This window comes from Gasterosteus aculeatus, chromosome 13 (assembly GCF_964276395.1).
Source record: "Gasterosteus aculeatus chromosome 13, fGasAcu3.hap1.1, whole genome shotgun sequence".
Taxonomy (NCBI): domain Eukaryota; kingdom Metazoa; phylum Chordata; class Actinopteri; order Perciformes; family Gasterosteidae; genus Gasterosteus; species Gasterosteus aculeatus.
The window spans coordinates 21,551,672-21,574,789 of NC_135701.1; the positions used below are offsets into that span (position 1 = coordinate 21,551,672).

The 23,118-nt window shown below is 44.1% G+C and overlaps 1 protein-coding gene across 1 annotated transcript in view; it reads left to right on the plus strand.

The window, feature by feature from the left end:
• The window catches only part of LOC120830143 (uncharacterized), a 68,291-nt gene that overhangs the window by 14,322 nt on the left and 30,851 nt on the right, over positions 1 to 23,118 (plus strand). Inside the window, exons 9-11 of the mRNA XM_078086295.1 lie at positions 14,916 to 15,089; positions 15,902 to 16,075; positions 16,888 to 17,061. Of these exons, the coding sequence (XP_077942421.1) occupies positions 14,916 to 15,089; positions 15,902 to 16,075; positions 16,888 to 17,061 (522 nt within the window). The remainder of the gene's footprint in view (positions 1 to 14,915; positions 15,090 to 15,901; positions 16,076 to 16,887; positions 17,062 to 23,118) is intronic.

Genomic DNA, 23,118 nt, shown 5'->3' on the forward strand with positions numbered 1-23,118 from the left:
GGGATGAAACAATGAAGCAGGCAGGTGGCTTGTTTAATGTGTGTAACCGGGTTGCATCCACACGCGTTGTGCGTTTACCACGTGCCAAGGAACGCCGGTGTTGTCGCGTCGTCAGCGGACGGGTGCGGCCGTCCTGGATGTCCCGATTCTCACTGCTCGCTCTGCCAAAAGTAGCTCCAGAGGTTCTGGGTGGCGTTCAGATGGAACCAGTTTAGAGACGGAACCATCGCTCGCCTGCGGTACGAGTGACTCTACAACGGCCTCAGCTGCACCGACAACTGAACTCTGTCCACAACTAACCGGGAGTTTGTACTTAGGACCACAGCATGTATTTATTGTACACTAAAGTACTAGAAGGGTGAATTCTTCCTGTATGTTGTTAAGAGTGTAGGAATGCATGTACCTGTAACTGTTTCCTGGGTCGTGATATCAAGAGCACCATTCCCATATAAGGGCAGTGTTCCCTCCCCTTTTCTGTGTGTACCCGTCACTCCCGTGAGCGGGCAGTTGAGCATGTTCTGCTTACATTAAAGAATGCCACGAGTCGGATGGCTAAAGAGATAAACGCCTGGACGTCCGTTCATTCTCCGGAAATCATTGTTCCGCCGCGCAGGTAGGCCGAATAAATAAGCCTACCTGTCAACAGGTTATGGGCCCAGGAACCGGGAATGATTCCAAAGTTTGACGGACTTGCGCGTCGATGGCTAGCATGACCGCGCTAGCATACAGAAGTATCCAAAAGAGCTAGTTTAGCATCGGGAGAACCGGGAAGCTAAAGCTAGGCTAAATAAACGGGAGCTAAACCGAACTACAAACAGCCATGGCAAACCGAAGCAAGAGCCAGTGGCCCACTTTTGACGGGAGGGCAGAAGAGTATGAGCTCTGGGAAGAGAGGATGCTGTGCTGCATGCACGGGGTGGGGCTGAAGCAGACAATCCTGACAGAGCCCGCTGAACCACTGTCGGAGGAAGACAGGGCTAAAGACGATAAGCTGAATGCGGACGCCTACTGTGCATTGGCGCCGCTGCTTGACAACACGAGCTTGGGGCTGATATTCAGAGACACAAAGGACAAGGGCCGAGAGAGTCTCAGAGTGTTAAAAGAACACTACATCGGAAAAGGTAGGCCCCGAATTGTTTCCCTGTACATAACAATGACAGCGCTGAAGAAAGCTGACAACGAGACCGTAACCAAATACATCATCAGAGCTGAGCAGATCATTACAGCACTCAGGAGCGCAGGCGAAGCACCGAGCGAGGGACTGATGATGGCGATGATCATGAGGGGATTACCGGAGAAGTACAAGCCGTTCACACTGATGGTGACGCATGGTTCAGCTGACATGACACTGGGAGAGTTCAAGGCAAAGCTAAGAAATTTTGAGGCTTCAGAAGACGCAGACCCAGTCCTAGAAGAGGCAGGAGAAAGGGTGCTGAGGGCGCAAGCGGCGCCGAGGAAAAAGACTGGACTAGTGGAGATGGTGTGTTGGCGGTGCGGAGAAAAGGGCCACAGAAGGGATGACTGCACAGAGAAAGTTTGGTGCAGTTTTTGCAGAAGCAGGGGGCACACCGACAAAGCGTGCACAAAGAAGGAGCGTGAGCGGGGCGCCCGGTGCGCATGTGTACAAGATGGCGGCGGTGGCCGTAGGCCCGGGTGTGAACCAGACGGCGACCGGGGAGCCGCGGGAGGAGAAGACCGCACCTTCAGGGCACAAACAGAAGATGCCAGTCTCTCAAGGAAAATGCTGCAGACCCAGAGAAGGGGAATGATCGTGGACACGGGCGCGTCGTCCCACATCATCAACGATAGAAGCAAGTTCAAAAGCTTTGACAGCACCTTCAGGCCGGAGAGACACAGTATGGAGCTCGCAGATGGGAAGCGTACTGTCGGTGTGGTGAAAGGCAGGGGAGACGCACAGGTATGTCTCATAAGCAGTGGGGGGCACCGGTGTACAGTGACATTAAAGAACGCTCTCTACATTCCCTCGTACCCTCAAGAACTCTTCTCAGTGAAGTCAGCTACCGCCCACGGCGCCAAAGTGTTTTTCGACGAAGGAAAAGACGTTCTAGAGTCAACGGATGGCACAAGGTTTGAAATCTATGTATGTAAGAGAATGTACTACCTGCAAACCGAGTGTGATCTAGATGATGTGTGTCACGTCAGCTATGATATTCAGACATGGCATGAGGTAATGGGTCACTGTAATTACGACGATATCTTGAAATTGCAGGACGTGACAGAGGGCATGCACATTAAAGGTCCAAAGCGCAGGCCTGATAAAGAATGTGCAGTATGCATAGAGGGGAAGTTCACGCAGACGAGAAACAGAGACCCGACTAACAGAGCAAAGACGCCGCTTGAGCTGGTGAACACAGACCTAACCGGCCCGATTAACAATGAGTCCATAGATGGTTTTAAATACATGCAGTCTTTCACAGACGTGTGTACGGGGGCAGTGCTGGTCTATTTTCTGAAAGCAAAAAGCGATGCAGTTCAGGCTACAGAGAAGTACCTGGCAGATGTGGCGCCTTACGGCACTGTGAAGTGCATCAGATCAGATAACGGGACTGAATTTACTAACCGAGAGTTTCAGACACTACTGAGAAAGAACAAAATCAGGCACGAGACTTCCTGTCCTTACTCTCCGCACCAGAACGGGACAGCTGAAAGGGAAGGGCGAACTCTTTTCGAGATGGCCAGATGTAAGCTCATTGACAGTGGCTTACCTAAGAGCCTTTGGCACTATGCCATCCAGGAAGCAGCCTATACCAGGAACCGGTGTTTCAACAAGCACACAGGCACTACCCCATACACAGCACTGACAGGTAAAAAGTGCAATTTAGCCGATATGCATAAATTCGGGTCCGAGTGTTATGCCTACCAGCAAGACAGAGGCAAACTAGATTCTAGGTGTGACAGAGGATTCTTTGTAGGGCACGACAAGGGCAGTCCCGCCTACCTAGTTTACTACCCGGGCAAAGGAAAAGTACAGAAGCACAGGCTGGTAAAGTTTGTCACCAAGACAACCTGTGAAAATGAGACTCAGACTCAGGAGCTAGGACTGGATCCCAAAGGGGGTTGTGATAAGGGAGTAGAGACTTCACAGCCTAGCGTACCGAACACCGATGTATTGACTGACCGTCCACAATCCGCATCAGAGGACGACTGCGAGAAGCATCCTAGGGAGACGCCACACGACAGTGGGAGATACCCTACCAGAGAGCGTAAAGCCCCGGGGTATCTAAGAGATTATTCTCTGGAAGATGCTGATGACGACAGTACGCTAACTAGTGTAGATTATTGCTACCGAGCAGTTTGTGGTGTGCCTCTGACCTTTAAAGAGGCCATGACATCAACTGAGTCAGGAAAGTGGAAGAAAGCAATGGACGAGGAGATGGGGTCCCTAGAAGACAACCAAACCTTTACCCTGACTAAGCTACCAGAGGGCAGGAAGACAGTGGGAGGAAAATGGGTATATTCGATTAAGGGAGACATTGACGGAAACGACCAGTACAAAGCTAGGTTTGTAGCGAAAGGATACAGCCAGAGAGCAGGGATAGATTATGGCGAGACATTCTCACCGACAGCAAATCTGACAAGTATTCGTGTAGTGATGCAGAAGGCAGCCCAAGACGATTTGATTCTGCATCAAATGGATGTGAAAACCGCTTACCTACATGCCCCTATTGATCGAGACATCTACATGGAACAACCTGAAGGTTACAAAAAGGAGGGAGATGAGCTGGTGTGTAAACTAGAGAAGTCAATCTACGGCCTGAAGCAGTCGGGGCGAAATTGGAATGAGATGCTCCACACCTGCCTAGTAGATGACAACTTTATTCAGAACCCGACAGACCACTGTGTTTACACAAAAGAGTCTACAGAGACAGGGAAGGTAATAGTGGTCATTTGGGTGGATGATCTGATCATCGCAGCCAGCAACACCCAGAGTTTGGAGAGGGTGAAAAACATGCTTTCTAACAGATTTAAGATGAAGGACCTAGGCAGGTTGAAGTATTTTCTGGGCATGGACTTCATCCAGTCTGACGGCTGGGTAAAAGTGTCACAAAGGAGGTTTGTTGAAAAACTACTGAATCGTTTCGACATGCAGGAGTGTAGGGTTAGAGAAACCCCATGTGAACCAAAGCTAGAATACTCTGAAGGTGCGCCTAAAATCTCTGATGTGAAGAAGTACAGGGAGGCTGTCGGCAGCCTCATTTACCTGACAACCTGTACACGCCCAGACATATGTTTCGTAGTGAACAAGTTATCACAACATTTTGCTGACCCTACAGATGAGCATTGGGTCACGGTGAAACATGTTTTGCGGTACCTCAGAGGTACTGCAGACAAACAGCTCTGTTTCACAAAAAGCCAAGGAAGCCTAGGCATACAAGCATATAGCGACGCAGACTGGGCTGCGGATGTTAGTGACAGACGCAGTACCACCGGGTATTGTGCGAGTATGAGTAAAGGTAGTTCATTAGTATCTTGGAAAACCAAGAAGCAACCCACAGTAGCACTCTCCACATGCGAAGCCGAGTACATGGCTCTAGCTCTGACAATACAGGAGTGTATTCACTTGGAGCAACTACTGGGAGGGATGGATTCCTATGTGTATGAGAAAACGGTTGTCTACGAGGATAACCAGGGAACAATTGCGCTTGTTAGGAACCCGGTGTGCAGACAACGGTTTAAGCATGTGGACATAAAATATCACTTCATCAGGTCTACCATAAGGGAAGACAAGATGTCCCTTGTTTACTGTCCCACCGACAACATGGTCGCAGACGTTATGACAAAGCCTGCCTCCAAACTTAAGTTAAAGAAATTCGGGGAAATCATGTTTGGTGTATAAAATGTTGATATTTGACTAGGCCATGTTTTTGTTCTGTTTTTGTTTATTTGGTCATGTAAGTTTTGCACAGTATACATGTCATTCATAAGTGGGAGTGTTAAGAGTGTAGGAATGCATGTACCTGTAACTGTTTCCTGGGTCGTGATATCAAGAGCACCATTCCCATATAAGGGCAGTGTTCCCTCCCCTTTTCTGTGTGTACCCGTCACTCCCGTGAGCGGGCAGTTGAGCATGTTCTGCTTACATTAAAGAATGCCACGAGTCGGATGGCTAAAGAGATAAACGCCTGGACGTCCGTTCATTCTCCGGAAATCATTGTTCCGCCGCGCAGGTAGGCCGAATAAATAAGCCTACCTGTCAACATATGTACTGTGAAATATGGAGATTGATCACATAGATGTAAAGTAGGTCTCATTATTCTAATGTGACATATGTTGAATAGACCTGGAACAATATTTTGTACATAAAACCTTTGAGAATCAATGCAGTGTGTCCTGTCCTTTGTCCCTTCACTGAGACGTATGGACAGTACTTTGCTGAGACACATCTGTCTCATCAGTGTGTTTTTAATGAACAGAACAGACCTCAGACCAGCGTCCGTCTGTAGACTTCACTGCACAAAGAGTCAGAAACACTCATGAGACATTTCAACCTGCCAGAGAAGCAAAGAACGTTCTTCAAAAAGGTGCTTTAGTAACTTTAGTGTGAAAATATTCAGACGAAGAAGAAGAAGAGACTGACAACGTGGTTGTAAAGTTGTTCATCAAATGCTGATCAGAGATGAGAAGCACTCTTGTGCCTCTAGAGGGAAACATCACGCTGTTTCATCACACTGAAGCTCTCCTCCATTTTAAACGTGTCCTCCTGTGACTGTCCACAATGTGATGTCACTTAAGGAAACTAAATAATAATATTGTTCTCATAAGTTAAAATGGTGTCTGGTGTTGACACTGTGCTGCTGCTCTGTCGGCCTCAGGAGCCCCCAGTAGAGCTGTTAAATATATATAGAGAGAAATACACCATTTAAGTTATAACAAAGGAAACTTTGTCACCTGCAGCTCGATTCATGTGATCGATGGAGAGATGGTGATCATTTAAAGATGAATTTAATAATATGTTGTCAGAAATAATAATAATACACAACAAAAATGAAGAAATCAGAAGAACATGAACATGAAAATCATAATGAAAATATGAATATATTTGTTTCTTGACTTTCCTGCAGCTTGTTTTCACAGTGCTGTGTTTTTCCTCCTTGGGGGGTTGGTGGAGGAATTACAGTTTGTGTTCTGCATTTAATCACATTTTACTGTACGCAATCAGGCTGCTTTACTGTCTGTTCTTACCCACAATCCTTTGTACAGCAGATATATGAGGGTTCAAGGTGCCATGTATATTGTCATTGAATACAACAACCTTTGTGCAGTTTGTCATGAAGGTAAATGATTTACCGCTCAGCTTCACCTTCCTGTTACCTTCAAATGCACCAACATCTTTTACCATTGGGGTCAATTGGACCCCAGCAAACTCTAGATGATCGTTATTCAAATTGGTCCACAAGTTTATGTGTGAGGAGCTTTGTGCTTGTTCATTGACTACCTAAATGAAAAATTGATGAAAACATTTAATGAAATGAAACATTAAAAAAACATCCACTCCTTTAAACATCCAGGAAGACCTGTTACACAACTATGGAGAAAGATGCAGATCAGCATATTATCTCTATAAACACGGAAGGTGTTTAGCGACATGGTGGCTGTAAATATTCCCCTTCCAGTGTCAGCAGCACAAAGGCTTCTGCTGCTTCTTCTCTTGACTTGTACACTTCTGCCACAATGAGAACCCGATGTAGGCTGCAAGTCGTCACATCCAAGTCTTCCCAACTCTCCCCTTCACACGCCGGCCCTCTACATTTGTCATCTCAAGCCTCCTTTTCAATTGATGGTGTTATAAAGAGCTCAAATGCTGGTTGTATGTGATGGACGTGGCTGACAGCGTATCTGGTGAGACTTGGAACCATTTTGATGGCAATAGAAGCACTAAGTCTGCCCTGTTGTTCAAGTGGGGAGACAGACCATAATAACTTTTCATTACTGTAGCCTGTCCCAGCATGCATTGGGGGCTGGGGACACGGACTGGACAGGTAGCAGGTCTCCCACAGGGCGAGTCCACTCCAGCAGACACATGCTGGTGCTCTGTAACGTCCCGTGATGGTGACCACTAACACGTCGTATTCATTTCTGTGATTGTTTAAACTCGTGTCTCTTGTTTCATCGTCCACTTTACTGCTTTAATCCGGTCAAAGTCCCTCTGTGGGAGTAATAAAGGATCATCTTATCTTATCCTGCAGAGGAGAGGCAGCAGGTGACAAAGTCCAAATCAGGTCCTTCTTATGCCATCATTGTTTCTTTCATATCGACTCGTTATGCGCCGCCACTATTTACGGGTCGTTGGAGAGAAACTCTCAAGGTCTCTTCGTCTTCTGAGAGCGATGACGAGCTGTTCGTCTGTAGCAAACTAAATCCACCATCTGTTGGATCAGAGCTGCTGATCCACAGCTTTTCACCAAAGGGACATTTTACGGACGGGTTAGAAACAAAGATAATTCTCAAAATAAATACGTAATGGGGCACCACCCTAAAAAGGGACTAATGATCAAACTATAAGTCAAGTCTCATAATCGATATTCACTCAGGGGAGGAATTGAAGGTTTGAGTTCGTACACTGTCTGTTTCCAACCATCATCACAGTACACACATGCACAGAGAAATCACAGGAAACTGCTGCTTAAAGAATAAGAGATTATTAACTTCCAACTAATACTATTTAGATCAGTACCATTTGAAATCAAAAAAGCTATTATACGATATCCTAATATGTAGAAAACAAATAAAAACATGTATTCATTGAGTACTCATGTGGACTCGACTCTGCAGCCAGTAATCGTGTTCACGGATCAGAACATCTGGTTTTCCTATCAAGGATGTACAATAGGAACCAACGACTTAGAAGAAGTATATTATTATCAACAACTATTCAACTTTGTGGCTGTTCTTACCCACAATCCTTTGCACAGTGGACATCTGAGCCAGAGGGTTCAAGGTGCATGAATACTGCCATTGAATCCTGCAGGTACAACATGGACTTTGTGTTTGTCATGAAGGTAAATGATTGACCTCACAGCTTGAGACTGATACGTGAGTAAGTTGTTCCGCCCCAACAGGTGAAGAGTGAAGAGTAAAAACACTCTCAGGTCACTTCACTGCGTCTGATGGAAGTGAAGCACCAAGCTCCTTTTCTACAGAAGAGAGCTGCTCACTGAGGAACTTCATGTCTACAAGCTCAGTAAGCTGTGATTGGTTGATGGTTGTGGACGTGTGATTGTTCTAAGATGTTTTTACGTACCTCTACAGGTAAAAAGGATCTCTCCAGTTTGGTAAAGTTATCAAGATATTCACACCTGAAGGGGACGTGTTTTATCTCCGTTACGTGTCTCCGTAAAGACAGTTATCTGCCAATAACCACTATTTCTGCTCTTTATTTGTTGTGTGAATTACACAAACGGCGGAACCGCAAACGGTGTTGTGTTTGGGTTCATGACGTCATCCGACTCCTCCAGGAAGCGCGGCTTCAGCTTCAGCGTATCGGAGACAGAAGAGCGTTTTCCCCGTTACGTCTAGTTGTAATAGTGTAAGCTCAATCCTGTTCGTAACTTAATGGCTGACGACCAGTAACCTGTGGTTTGGACTGTTGTGACCCACAAGAGGAGACGGACATTTGTGACGGGAGGAGAGGATCGGGTAAAGGAGAGTTTCCCGCGTCTGCGCCTGCTGTTGTACAATATCTATGGTTGCTGCTGTTTCTTCTTCCCGCTCATCTTCCCCTTTGAATCAGGAACGTGCTTTGTGTTTATTGCTTGTATGAACAAGTGAAGCGGCCATTAAAGTTTTAGGTCTGGAGGTCGACACGGGCCTGCAACGAGGGTTGTGTGTGTGTGTGTGAGTGTGAGAGCCAAAGTGTGGGCATATTGTATTGATGTTCACGTGTAATGAATGGCAAACAGTTTTTTCTTAAACGCCTTCGAAGTCTGTTTGCTGGTCACCGTAATACAAGCGGATAATTTCATATAAGTCTGGCCGAGAACAGGCTGCTCTCTGCGGCGTGAGGTGAGCTGACGGCCCGTCTGGAGGAGTCAGACGGTCCCGTTAACTACGTCGCATCTCCCACATCCTCGGAGCAAATTGTTACGAAGGCTGAATGTTGATAAACCGACCGCAGAAATGTTGCTTAAACAACTATTCCGTCACTTAAATATGGTAGTATTTTTAAATGTGGACCTATATAAAGACGGGCGAGTCCGGACTTAGACGCATATTAAGGAAAAACGAAAGATTGGCGCTTTTTCGCTGTTCAAAACCCGCCCTCTTTGCTTCCGCCTTCAGTGAGATGCGCACGAGTGTTTCATTAGTACGCGTGAGAGTGTCTCAGTAGTTAAGTCCTCAACGGCCCCTCGTAGTTGCTCTGCAACCTTTTGCCACTCGGGTGCATTTTTGGCATTAGTAATACTGTGCCTTTCAAAAGGCATTTTACTCCTCCTTTCCACCTCGCCAATGATCATTTCGACTTCACACCGAGTGAAGTTACGTTTCTTGGTTTTCCTGTCAGTGTTTGCCATGATTTCGCAATCGATGAATATTCATTTGTGGGCGTTCCACAGACGGGTCATATGGGCAACTATGGGCGTGACATTGAGCCGCAAAAACTGCGCTGCATTTAGAAGTGATTGTGATTTATTAAGGGAAAACTGCGTAGGACATGTGTACGTGATGTTTCATCCGTACGCCACTTCTGGAGCAAATGCTACGCTGGCAGAGTGGATACGCTTTCTTAAAATAAGAATTAAATGTTTAACAATGGTTTTCTCTTGGGAGTAAAATTGTTCTAAATCTGTGATGCCTCTGTGTAATCGAAGTTGCCCTAAAATGTGGCTTGAGTTGGAACCAAAATGAATCCAATCAGGGATGACTTAATGCTTACTATTTTCATAATAGTAATAAATCTGAGGATAATTTCTCCTCCTTTGACCTCTTTGGTCTAACCGTCCATTTCAGGATTGAAGTGTGACTAATAATTATGTAGGTTAATTATTCTTAATGTTTAATAGAATTAAATGGGTTCCGATTGGAGTCAGCTAGGGTCACTTTTGAATTAAATTAAATGTGTCCGTTCTAGGGGTGTAACGATTCATTTTAACAACGATTCGATTCGAAACGCGATTCATGGACAATCTGGGTTAATATAGAACGATTCGATTCAGTAACTTGAAATCGATTCAGTAACTTTACTGGACAGTGCGGGCAAAGTTTCCGAGATCCCTGTTTCTTGTAAGGAATTTAGGTTTAAATTAATTATGGATATTATAAACAAGCAAACAACAATTGATGGCAAATGTATTAACCTTTTATTTGAATCAAGTGCCATTTTCAATGTAAACATTACACAATAATTACACAATGTTTGGATTAATTCACAGAACCCCGGATTTTCAACCACATTGTCGGGTCGCACGTCTTTACAGATAAACTTGGCAATTGTTGCTGTGATGTTGAGTTTGGTGCTGGCGAGGCCTGAGGTGTCTGCAGAGCTGCAGTTACCTGCTGATGCTGCAGCGGTGACGCTGCTAGAGGTCCTGACTGTCGGCGTTGTTTAATCCCACGGCGCCTTAGTAGACGGCCGGGAAGATTCGTCGTGTTTCTGTGTTTTTATTATTTGTCTTCTACATATTCTACAAACAGCGAGCGACTTATTTAGAACACCTCCGTGTTTGCAAAAGCCAAAATGTTTCCACGCGCTGGATCGATAAGTTGGTTTGTAAATGTCTCGCAGTCGTCTCCTCCACGCTGTGTTTTGTTGTTGTTCAGAGTTTCGTGAGGCTGCCGCTGTGTACTGATGACGTCACAGACAGGCAGACTGAATCGAGCAACGTTTAACGTGTCTAAAGTGCTAAAAAACAAACAAACAAACACACATCCACACCGTTTTTGTACATAAATACAATGTGCAGTTTCCAAGTATCGATACAAATCGATTATGCACCATTTCAATCGATTTGTAATCGATATATGTCGTCCGGAATGCCAATTTGCGGAGCACAGATCGATTCAGTTGGATCGCAGGAAAATAAATTGATTAATCGATTCAGTGGATGAATCGTTAGACCCCTAGTCTGTTCGTAAGCAAGGATTGTTAATTAGCACTAGTTAGCTCCCCCGGTTGCCCAAGCATACGTGACCTGATAATAATAATTATCATGTAAAACATTACATTTACAGGACGAGCACTTAAAATGACGTCTCTTGACATTTTAACAGGGTTTAAAGAAGAAAAAAGAGAGTTTGTCTTCCTCCAGAAGTCTAAACTTTAACAGATAGACGACAACAACACAGAAAGTGTCCCATGAGAGTTTTAGTATTGAGGTGAATGAGCTCTGTGTGTTTGTCCTGATGAAGATAATAATGTGTGAGCTCTCCCAGCAGGTTGTTGTGGAGGTGTGAAGGTGTGGACTCTGCTATGAATCAGGGTGAGGACCCAGAGGAGGGAGTCCCTCCCTCTGAAGCCCCTCTGTGTGGGGAACATGACAGCCAGACCAAAGCTCAGAGGTGAGAGGACCATCTCTGTCCTCCACTCTTCTCCATGTCCCAACGTCTTTGATTCACTCACTCTGGTTCTACATGTGTGACCAGGATCCATCAGAGACCAGGACCTGGACCCGCATCTGGATATGAACCTGATCCTGGACATGGTCCTGAATCCAGCTGTGTGTCCATGAAGAGTAACCGGTCTAAAGATTTTCCCATCAACTTCAAACTTGGCCGCCCCTCTGTTGATGCAAGGTGAGGGTCTCATGCTGATGACAAGGTGTTTCAGACTCTCTGGTGGAGGTTCTGGGTTTCTTGCTCCAGGGCCCTTCAGCAGTGTCCAGTGAGGGAGGGAGACCTCCATGGAGGACTTGGTGAGACCTGTTGGGACTAAACCAAACTGACTGGTGAAGAAAACAGTGAGCTGAAAGACTGAGCTGTTGATTCTCAGTGGGACCAGCAGGACCAGTAGACCTAAACCACTACAGGGAGTCATGTGGTCCACATCCAGACATCACTTCATGGACCTTTACCTTGTTTTGGTCTCTGTGAGGACGGACACCATGTGGCTGATGCTTCATGATTAAATGATGATGTGATGATGTAATCTCAGTGTTTCTTTCAGTTCACATCAGAAGAGAGGAAAGTCTCCTGAACCCAGATGTGTGTCTATGAAGAGTGATCGGTCTAAAGATATTTGGAATGACTTCAAAGATGGATGCCGTTCTTATGACCCACACTAAGTTCTTAAGCAGATGAAGAACTGTTCTGATCCTCAGTTATGAAATACATCGACAGAATTCAGCATCTGGTTTTCATGATGATCAATCATGACAGAAGCCAATATCTTAAACTAACTGTTGCATTGGTGCTGATGGTACAAACACCATGTGAGCTGATGGTTCATGTTCCTCCACAGAGAGGACCAGGAGAGCTCAGAGGTTCCCACAGATCCGTCTGCCCAGCAGCATCAAACACACCTGGACTCCATCTTCATGGTGTGTACATGTACAAATACTTTTACATCTCTCTGTTCACCATCATCTCCATGCTGCACTTTGTAGAACAGTGGATTGTCAGTCTGTCCAACATGGACCTGATGGTGACTTCCATGGTTTTAGTTTGTGTCATTCATAGAATGTTCTGTTCTAGCTGCTGGAGGAGAACATCCTCACTTTTGTGAAGAAGGAGCTGAAGAAGATCCAGCAGGTTGTGAGTTCAGATAACCCAGAATGCTTAGAGAGTCAGAGGGAGGATGAGGAGGTGCTGGATGAAGAGCAGAGGAGAAGCAGAGAGGCATTTGTGAAGATCTCAGTGCACTTCCTGAGGAGAATGAAGCAGGACGAGCTGGCTGACCGTCTGCAGAGCAGTAAGAGGATTTCTCTACAGACTTACCATGATGATAGATGAGACCTTCACTAATGTCTCAAGAGATGGACGGAATATATTCATAGTCATTATTTGAGTAAAGGACATGTTGAAATCTATTATTTGACTCATTGATCTTCTTTGTTGTCTACATTCAGGACTTCTTGCTGCAGTTTGTCAGCGTGAACTCAAATCCAACCTGAAGAAGAAGTTCCAGTGTGTGTTTGAGGGGATCGTTAAAGCAGGAAACCCAACCCTTCTGAATGAGATCTACACAGAGCTTTACATCACAGAGGGAGGGACTGCAGAGGTCAATCAAGAACATGAGGTCAGACAGATTGAAACAGCATCCAGGAAACCAGCCCGACCAGAAACAACTATCAGACAAGAAGACCTCTTCAAAGCCTCAGCTGGAGGAGAGGAACAAATCAGAACAGTGATGACTAAGGGAGTGGCTGGCATTGGGAAAACAGTCTTAACACAGAAGTTCACTCTGGACTGGGCTGAAGACAAAGACAACCAGGACATACAGTTCACATTTCCATTCACCTTCAGAGAGCTGAATGTGCTGAGAGAGAAGAAGTTCAGCTTGGTGGGACTTGTTCATCACTTCTTCAGTGAAACCAGAGCAGCAGGAATCTGCAGGTTTGAAGAGTTCCAGGTTGTGTTTATCTTTGACGGTTTGGATGAGTGTCGACTTCGTTTGGACTTCCACAACAATGAGATCCTGACTGATGTCACAGAGTCGGCCTCAGTGGATGTGCTCCTCACAAACCTCATCAGGGGGAAGCTGCTTCCCTCTGCTCGCCTCTGGATAACCACACGACCTGCAGCAGCCAATCAGATCCCTCCTGAGTGTGTTGGCATGGTCACAGAGGTAAGAGGGTTCACTGACCTCCAGAAGGAGGAGTACTTCTTGAAGAGGTTCAGAGATAAGAAGCAGGCCAGCAGGATCATCTCTCACATTAAGACCTCACGAAGCCTCCATATCATGTGCCACATCCCAGTCTTCTGCTGGATCACTGCTTCAGTTCTGGAGGAGGTGTTGAAGCCCAGAGAGAGAGGAGAGCTGCCCAAGACCCTGACTGAGATGTACATCCACTTCCTGGTGGTTCAGTTCAAAGTGAAGAAGGTCAAGTATGACGGAGGAGCTGAGACGGATCCACATTGGAGTCCAGAGAGCAGGAAGATGATCGAGTCTCTGGGAAAACTGGCCTTTGATCAGCTGCAGAAAGGCCACCTGATCTTCTATGAATCCGACCTGACAGAGTGTGGCATCGATATCACAGAAGCCTCAGTGTACTCAGGAGTGTTCACTCAGATCTTTAGAGAGGAGAGAGGACTGTACCAGGAAAAGGTGTTCTGCTTCGTCCATCTGAGTGTTCAGGAGTTTCTGGCTGCTCTTCATGTCCATCTGACCTTCATCAGCTCTGGTGTCAATCTGCTGTCAGAAGAACAAACAACCCCCTGGTGGTCTTTATTATTTGAAGACAAACCAAAACGTAAACTCTACCAGAGTGCTGTGGACAAGGCCTTACTGAGTCCTAATGGACACCTGGACTTGTTCCTCCGCTTCCTCCTGGGTCTTTCCCTGGAGACCAATCAGACTCTCCTACGAGGTCTGATGACACAGACAGGAAGTCGCTCACAGACCAATCAGAGAACAGTCCAGTACATCAAGGAGAAGATCAGTGAGAATGTGTCTCCAGAGAAAAGCATCAATCTGTTCCACTGTCTGAATGAACTGAATGATGGTTCTCTAGTGGAGGAGATCCAACAGTCCCTTAGTACAGGACGTCTCTCCTCAGATAAACCGTCTCCTACTCAGTGGTCAGCTCTGGTCTTCATCTTACTGTCATCAGAAAAAGATCTGGAGGTGTTTGATCTGAAGAAATACTCTGCTTCAGAGGAGGCTCTTCTGAGGCTGCTGCCAGTGGTCAAAGCCTCCAACAAAACTCTGTAAGTACAGAGAGTTAGATTCATACATCAGGACTTAAATATCCTGCCATCTTTTATACTTATTGATTTTTTATTTATCATTGTTTCTTCAGACTGAGTGACTGTAACCTCTCAGAGAGAAGCTGTGGAGCTCTGTCCTCAGTTCTCAGCTCCCAGTCCTCTAGTCTGAGAGAGCTGGATCTGAGTAACAACCACCTGCGGGATTCAGGAGTGAAGCTTTTGTCTGCTGGACTGAAGAGTCCACACTGTGACCTGGAGACTCTCAGGTCAGATTAAGTCAGTTTGTCTTCAATGATTTAAATGTGTCTCTAAACTATCAGATCCATACAGTGTAAAAAGGATCCGTCTTTCTCAAGCTATGAATTTGTCCTTCAAGTCTTTAGATTTCATGAACATTTTCACCAATAAAGCAGAACTATGTAACCAGAGGAACAAACCTCATGGACAAAGCACAGGACTAAAAGCCCTTTTTGTGAGTTTCTGTTTGTTTCCATGACATCACAAAAACATTCAAGATAAAGAAATAGACATTCTGACATACAATGTTCTTTAACAATAAAACATCACAGGTTCGACCTGTTGATCATCTTATTTAGGCTTTGTGATGTTATGTTTGATATAATTATTAAATGAAAAGGAGAAAATCAGAGGTGGGAAAGAGACTAAAGACTTTAATGTGTGTCTCTACAGTGATGATCTGCTGAGAGTTTGATGGTTGTTTATCTCTAAATAAGAACGTAAAAAAAGAAATCGGAAGATGAAGATTAATTTTTCTTTTAAACTCACTTTCTTCTCTCGGTCTCTTCATCTTTCTTTAAAACAAGTAAACTAGAGGATAGAGAAGCCTTACTTTGTATTTAGGTGTAATAAATAACATGAAAAATCTCCGCCTTATCCTGATGTTGATACTACTGTACTTACTGTAAATTGTTCCTCTTGTTTAAAATAGAGCAAAATAATTTATAAACACTCTCACTGAACACATTTTCTTTCCTCTTACCGGTTTTATTTGAGTTTAAACTCATCATTAAAGAGGATTTCATGTTAACATAAATGTTTCTTCTTGTTGTCTCTTCAGACTGAGTGGCTGTAACCTCTCAGAGAGAAGCTGTAAAGCTCTGTCCTCAGTTCTCAGCTCCCAGTCCTCTAGTCTGAGAGAGCTGGATCTGAGTAACAACAACCTGCAGGATTCAGGAGTGAAGCTTTTGTCTGCAAGACTGAAGAGTCCACACTGTGACCTGGAGACTCTCAGGTCAGATTAAGTCAGTTTGTCTTCAATGATTTAAATGTGTCTCTAAACTATCAGATCCATACAGTGTAAAAAGGATCCGTCTTTCTCAAGCTATGAATTTGTCCATCAAGTCTTTAGATTTCATGAACATTTTCACCAATAAAGCAGAACTATGTAACCAGAGGAACAAACCTCATGGACAAAACACAGGACTAAAAGCCCTTTTTGTGAGTTTCTGTTTGTTTCCATGACATCACAAAAACATTCAAGATAAAAAAATAGACATTCTGACACACAATGTTCTTTAACAATAAAACATCACAGGTTCATCCTGTTATTCATCTTATTTAGTCTTTGTGATGTTATTTTTGATATAATTTATGAATGAAAAGGAGAAAAGCAGAGGTTGAAAAGGGACTAAAGACTTTAATGTGTGTCTCTACAGTGACGACCTGCTGAGAGTTTGATGATTGTTTATCTCTAAATAAGAACGTAAAAAAAGAAATCAGAAGATGAAGATTAATTTCTCTTTTAAACTCACTTTATTCTCTCGGCCTCTTCATCTTTCTTTAAAACAAGTAAACTAGAGGATAGAGAAGCCTTACTTTGTATTTAGGTGTAATAAATAACATGAAATTTCTCCGCCTTATCCTGATGTTGATACTACTGTACTTCCTGTAAATTGTTCCTCTTGTTTAAAATAGAGCAAAATAATTTATAAACACTCTCACTGAACACATTTTCTTTCCTCTCATTGGTTTTATTTGAGTTTAAACTCATCATCAAAGAGGATTTAATGTTAACATAAATGTTTCTTCTTGTTGTCTCTTCAGACTGAGTGACTGTAACCTCTCAGAGAGAAGCTGTGAAGCTCTGTCCTCAGTTCTCAGCTCCCAGTCCTCTAGTCTGAGACAGCTGGATCTGAGTAACAACAACCTGCAGGATTCAGGAGTGAAGCTTTTGTCTGCAGGACTGAAGAGTCCACACTGTGACCTGGAGACTCTCAGGTCAGGATTCAACCAATGTCCATCTGGTGTTTTGGTTTACATCAATGCATAAGATTACTTCTGCTTGCATGATTCAAATCAAATATATATGTGACCGTACAGCATCTCAGTCCTGCAGTGATCTTCCAGCCCCCACAGTTCCCTCTGATCATGTGACATGTGTGTTGTTTTGTGTGTCTGCAGGCTGTCAGGCTGTCTGATCACAGAGGAAGGCTGTGCTTCTCTGGCCTCAGCTCGGAGCTCCAACCCCTCCCATCTGACAGAGCTGGACCTGAGCTACAATCATCCAGGAGACTCAGGAGTGAAGCTGCTGTCTGCTGGACTAGAGGATCCACACTGGAGACTGGAGACTCTCAGGTATGAAGAGGCTGCAGCCACAGACCATCAGTCTGGTAGAGGAGGCAGAGCTGGAAACCTTTTCTCTGTCCCACTGTCAGCCTGGTTAATCTGACCCTGACACACCAAGCTGACCTCAAACTACCAGAGACTCATCTGTTTGTGTCCCACATGAGACCATCAATACAGACAGAAGTAGTGAGGAACAGTAGCCAGGATGAACCTAAACAGGGAGGAAGGTGATGAAAGGCTTGTATCTCTGGACCCTTGTCTTGTTTCCACGTTATAAGAGAGGACAGTGGTGTCTCCTGACACGTTGACGGCATCATGGTGGGTTGATATGAGTCAACGTCGTCACGCTGCAGGTTTTTGGGCTCTTATCAAACCCACATGTTTAGATGCTCGTCATCTGCCTCCATTGTGTGTCGTCCTTTAGTCCAGACATTATTAACAAACGGTCAAACAATCTGTTCAAACCGTCTTGATGGATCATCACAGTAGGAATGTTTGGTGTTTTAAAGGAGTTCAGCTTCACCTGGTTTTGGTGCTTTGCACTGAGAGCCAGTTCCCTGGATGATAAGTGGACTTGTTGTAACTACAGGTGACAGTAGACCACAGACGCTCAGTGAAGAACCAACAGCTGATTGTGGACCTGGTGTGTCAGAGCCTAAAGAGGTCTGTTTAGGACTGGACCAAAGCTGTAAGGGGACTCAGGCAGTGATCTGTGGCTGCAGACCCACCTGAGCTGTAACATCTTCACCTCCAGACTACAGGTGATAGAAACCAGTGTTGACTGTTGCTAGGAGACGGGATGTCAACAGCAGTGTTACAGTCAGACCCTTTGTACCTCCAACCACCCCGACCTCCTCCATCAGAGGGTTTGTGGTGCTGTAGTGATTTCATGCTACTTTCTCCTTTACTTCAGAGAGACAACAGTCATTATTACACAAACACAAGAGGTCGCTTGTCAGGACCAAAACATCCAACAGTCAATACTTCTACTGACCACGGATCAGCTGACTGTGTGATGGTGAAGAGTCGTGTGGTGGAGATGAACCCACAGAGAATAGTCTCTGCAGCTCTACTCAGCTGGTTTGCCTCGTTTAGCTCCTTGCTTTGGTTGTGCAGCTCATTTCCTGTTTGTTTCAGTCTCAGTGCTTCCAGCGGCAGCTGTTTTCTTTTTTTCCCAATTTTCTTTTCAACGCAGACAAGACACACACACACACACACACACACACACACACATTGACATCCACATTGTTCATTTCAGTCACAATCTTCAACCATGCTTCTAGTGTTGGTGGTTCCATCTCTTTGTAAGTCTTTTTACCAGCTTCTATCAGTTTTCAGCAGATACCTGTATCTTTTTAACACAACATCTCCTGTTATATTACCAAGGTAAAGAAACATACATGTCTTAGAATCTAGAATCTGATTACATTTTTCTGACATGTTCTCTGAATGTTCGTGAGGATGTTGAAGGTTGTTGTGTCCTACAACTATTCAACCATTCATCCTTTGTAATATTCACTCCGTTTCTCTTCCCATTTTAGTTTTACATAACATGTTGTATATCCTGTATCAGGAGTTGATATGAATCTGTACTTCTTTTAGTTGTAAACTCATATTATGGTTCTAATTATTCTAATCATAATAAATAATTATAATTTTTAGCACAGTTAATTTGTGCTTATAACGTGTGGGTCTGTGCGGGGTCCCGGAATGACCAAGATGCAGCTGAGAGTTTCAATATTCAGTCTTTATTTACTGTTTTACAACACACGCCCGGCTCCAGCCTCTTTGCCTCGCTCAGTCTTCCTCGCTGTCGCCGGATCTCCCCTACTTAAGGCAGAACACACGCCATGATTAATTCCCCCTGAGGCCAATTATGCCTCCAGCTGGCACCGTTCCCCTCTCCGTCCCCTCTGCAGCTGAGCCAAACCACGGCCGTCACCACAGGGCTTTATGTTTCTGTCTAAAGAAATCCCTTAATTGTAGATATCTGAAGTCCTGGTTATTTAGTGTGTATTTACACTTCCATCTTTAATAACTGTGCATATTGCTGTTATTCCATATGGATCCTTTGTTTAAGCCTCTGATCCAGAATAAAATGTGTATCATAGTCGATCCATTGTAGGAGCCTGAGCTCCTCCTCTAATCTGTATTTTCATACTACTTTAAACCACAGCTCTAAAAGCTCAATTTTTCCTTTTCCATTGTAAATGTTTCTTCTTTAGTTCTCTTAATAGCTGCCGTCTTCGCTATTAGTTTTCCTCTCATAACCGCTTTAAGAGCGTCTCACAGGATTGTAGGATTAACCTCATTATCATTTTCTTTTGTGTATGTTTTAATCTCATCAACCGACTTATAATTTAGTATTATAACATTTAACCTCCATAATGTTTTTCTCTCCTGAGGTTTTAACTTGACATTGAGATAAACTGCAAAGTAGTCGGACATGTCTGCTGCTCCAGTTCCACACCGTAACTCTGTATATGTATCATGAAGAAGTAGTCAATTCTACTGTAACTTGTTTTAGGTGCAGAGTAGTGTGTTTAGTCCCCTATGGTGGGGGGGGGGGGGGGGGTTCTCTCCAGATATCAACTATACCAAATTCTTTGAACAGAATATTGACGCTTTCTGTGACATGTGGGTTTTTCTTCTGGTTTGTTGTGTCTAGACTACTATTCATAACTATGTTAAAGTCAACTCCACATATTAGTTGTTACGTCCCTAAAGTGTCTAGGGGTGGAGGACGTAAACAAGCTAAAATAATAAACCCGGGAGATCCGGATCAACGGCAACACAAGGATATTTAATGAAGGAAAACAATGCAACTGAACACAATCTCCAAAAGGAAGACGAGGACAGCGTCTGGCTTCTTCTTTACTGGCTCCCGAAACCTCCTCACGTCAGCACCTCACAACCTCTCTGGTTCCGCTCTGGCTTCCACTGAAGCAAACCCCCCCCCCTCTGGCTTGGCACAGCCATTTAATCCCCTTCTGATCCGCTGCAGGAGTGACGTCACCAGCACACCTGAAGGAAATCACACCCACACACACACACACACATACACACACACACACACACACACACACACACACACACACACACACACACACACACACACGTGCAAACACAAACAAGGCACGTAACATTAGTATTCCCTCTGTTTGAAGATTAATACAATGTAGTAAAGTTTTAAAGAAGGAGCATGAACATTTATCAACGTGACTTGTTTGTTTTCCAACTTTCCTTTTCCAACTCTGTCTGCCTTCGTTATCGCCGATTTCTTTTAGAGGTGAATGAGTGATCCAGTTTAAGTAACTAGAGCTGTGGCTCGTCTCTGCTATTGTCTATTTCTATAACACTCAGCCTGTGTCACAGTTTGTGGTGCAGAAAGCTGCAAACTCTGTTCGGATCTTGAAAGTTTATTACCTATCTGGTCTACTTCATTTGGATCCCTTCGTTTTAAGGCTCGTTGTTGAAGAACAGTCGTTTTCCTCCACCAGTTCTTTAATATTAAACTCTAGAAAGTTCACTACTATCGATCTCTGGGTTGAAGACGTAAGTGCTTTGGGATCGGCGCTCTGTGAAACTGCTGAAGTTGGAGTTCCAAGCCGTCGGGAAGCTTAAAATGGCTTTTAAATAACTAATAACAAATTCAGTGACCGATCTTCCTTCTTTATCTTCTGGGATCCTGAAAATACAAAGGTTGTTTCTCTTGGAGCGGCTCTCAGGTCAACAATTTAGTTGTACAAGTTGTAGTTTGTTTCACTACCGTTAGTAGCGTCTCTTTAATCTCTAGCGAGCTGATTCCAGGTCTGTTATAGGGGTTTGTTTCTCAGTTGCTTGTTGACTCTGCATCTCACGTATGACAGTAAACTCATTTAAGTCTTTTATAGTTTTCTTCAGAGGTGTCAAAAGTATTCACATTCATTACTCAAGTAGAAGTACAGATACTAGGGTTTAAAAAGACTCCTGTAGAAGTTGAAGTACCAACTGAAGCTTTTAACTTAAGTAAAAGTATAAAAGTACTGGTTTCAAAACTACTTAAAGTGTAAAAGTAATGTAAGAAATTCCATTAAGGACAAACTCTTAATGCGTAACCTCGCTCACACAACACGTCAGTCCGTTACAATGTGATCAGAAGGCGCCTGCAGATCACGTGACCTGACGTTGGGATGGTGGAAACAACAACAACAACAAATGTATCTGACTTAAACAGATAAAACCACAACCCATTTTCCAGTGACACGAGTCACACACACGTTGTTGCATTGATGAGGTAGACTGCAGTGTCTCCCCCAGGTTCACTACGTCAGAAAAGAAAACAATTGAGCAAAGAAAAAGTCAAATACAATATTCGAAAAACTTAAGTACTGTATGTAGAAACATTTAGGAGGCAGCGGTCGGTTATCAAAACATGGGCCAAATAACCAGAATGTTCAGGCTTCAAGAGCAAATACAGAATCCCTTTGTGTTCATTTCCAAAGCCGCATTAAGACACACATCACTTTATTTAATACGCTGCTCACAAGTCGCTGTGTTGTGCCAGACTCTCAATAAAACATTTAGGACAAACCCGCGGTCATGAAGATACTCATCTAACGTTACATGGAATCTGCGTGAAGAAGAGGAGGAGGAAGAGGAGGAGGGTCCATGTCGATAAATACCAACTTTCCAAAGACCACTTTTCCCACGAGGTGTCGCTCCGATCTGCCGGCGCATCGCGGAGAAAACCAATCGGGTGTCTGGATGCTAAATGTTTATAATCTCATCCAAACATAATCAAATGCACTCTGTCCGCATAGCAACATTTATCTAGATGGGTTCTTTTTGTGTTTGTGTTGTTGAACTGCGACAAGCTGGAAGTAACGAGACGAGTTTTTAAAATGTAAGGAGAAGAAAGTACAGATATTTGCGTGAAAATGTAAGGAGTAGAAGTAAAAAGTCGTCTAAAAAATAAATACTCCAGTAAAGTATAGATACCCAAAATTTCTACTTAAGTACAGTAACAAAGTATTTGTACTTCGTTACTTGACACCTCTGGTTTTCTTGACATCACTTCTGATTTCACTAAGGTCCCGTCTATTGTTACACTGTCTACTGTCACGCACCAACCGCCAAGACAAATTCCTTGTATGTTTGACATATTTTGGCAATAAATGTTTCCTGATTCCTGATGTTGATGCTGCTGGATGTAGAAGCAGCTGTTACTTTAGAAGATGATCACATGTCACATGTTGTGATTACAGCTTGTTTTCACTGAACCACAATCACTTGATGCAGGTTAAAACATTTGATTCACTGACTGCTGAAGGAAACTGAGTGTGAAATGGAAGATGATGGTCAGTATAATACTGATAATAACAGATGATGAATAATGAACATCATGAGCTGTGGTCATCAGCCAATCAGAAGAAGCTCCCCAGCAGTAGAAGAAGAGGTGGTCCATGTGGACATGAAGGACAAAGCTGTGTGTATGAGAGTGATGTAATGTCCATGTCTCCATGCTGCTCTGACCCCCCCTCCTCCTTTCAGGGTGGAGCCTGATGGAGTCCGATGGTTGAGACCAGGTCTGAGGAAGTGTAAGTGTGCTTTGAGTTTGATTCATGAAGATTCAACCATCTTCACACTGTGACGTCACTCATTCACCTCTGTGATGTCATCATCAAAGTGTCAATAGATGAACACATGATTAATAACTGCAGCTGTATT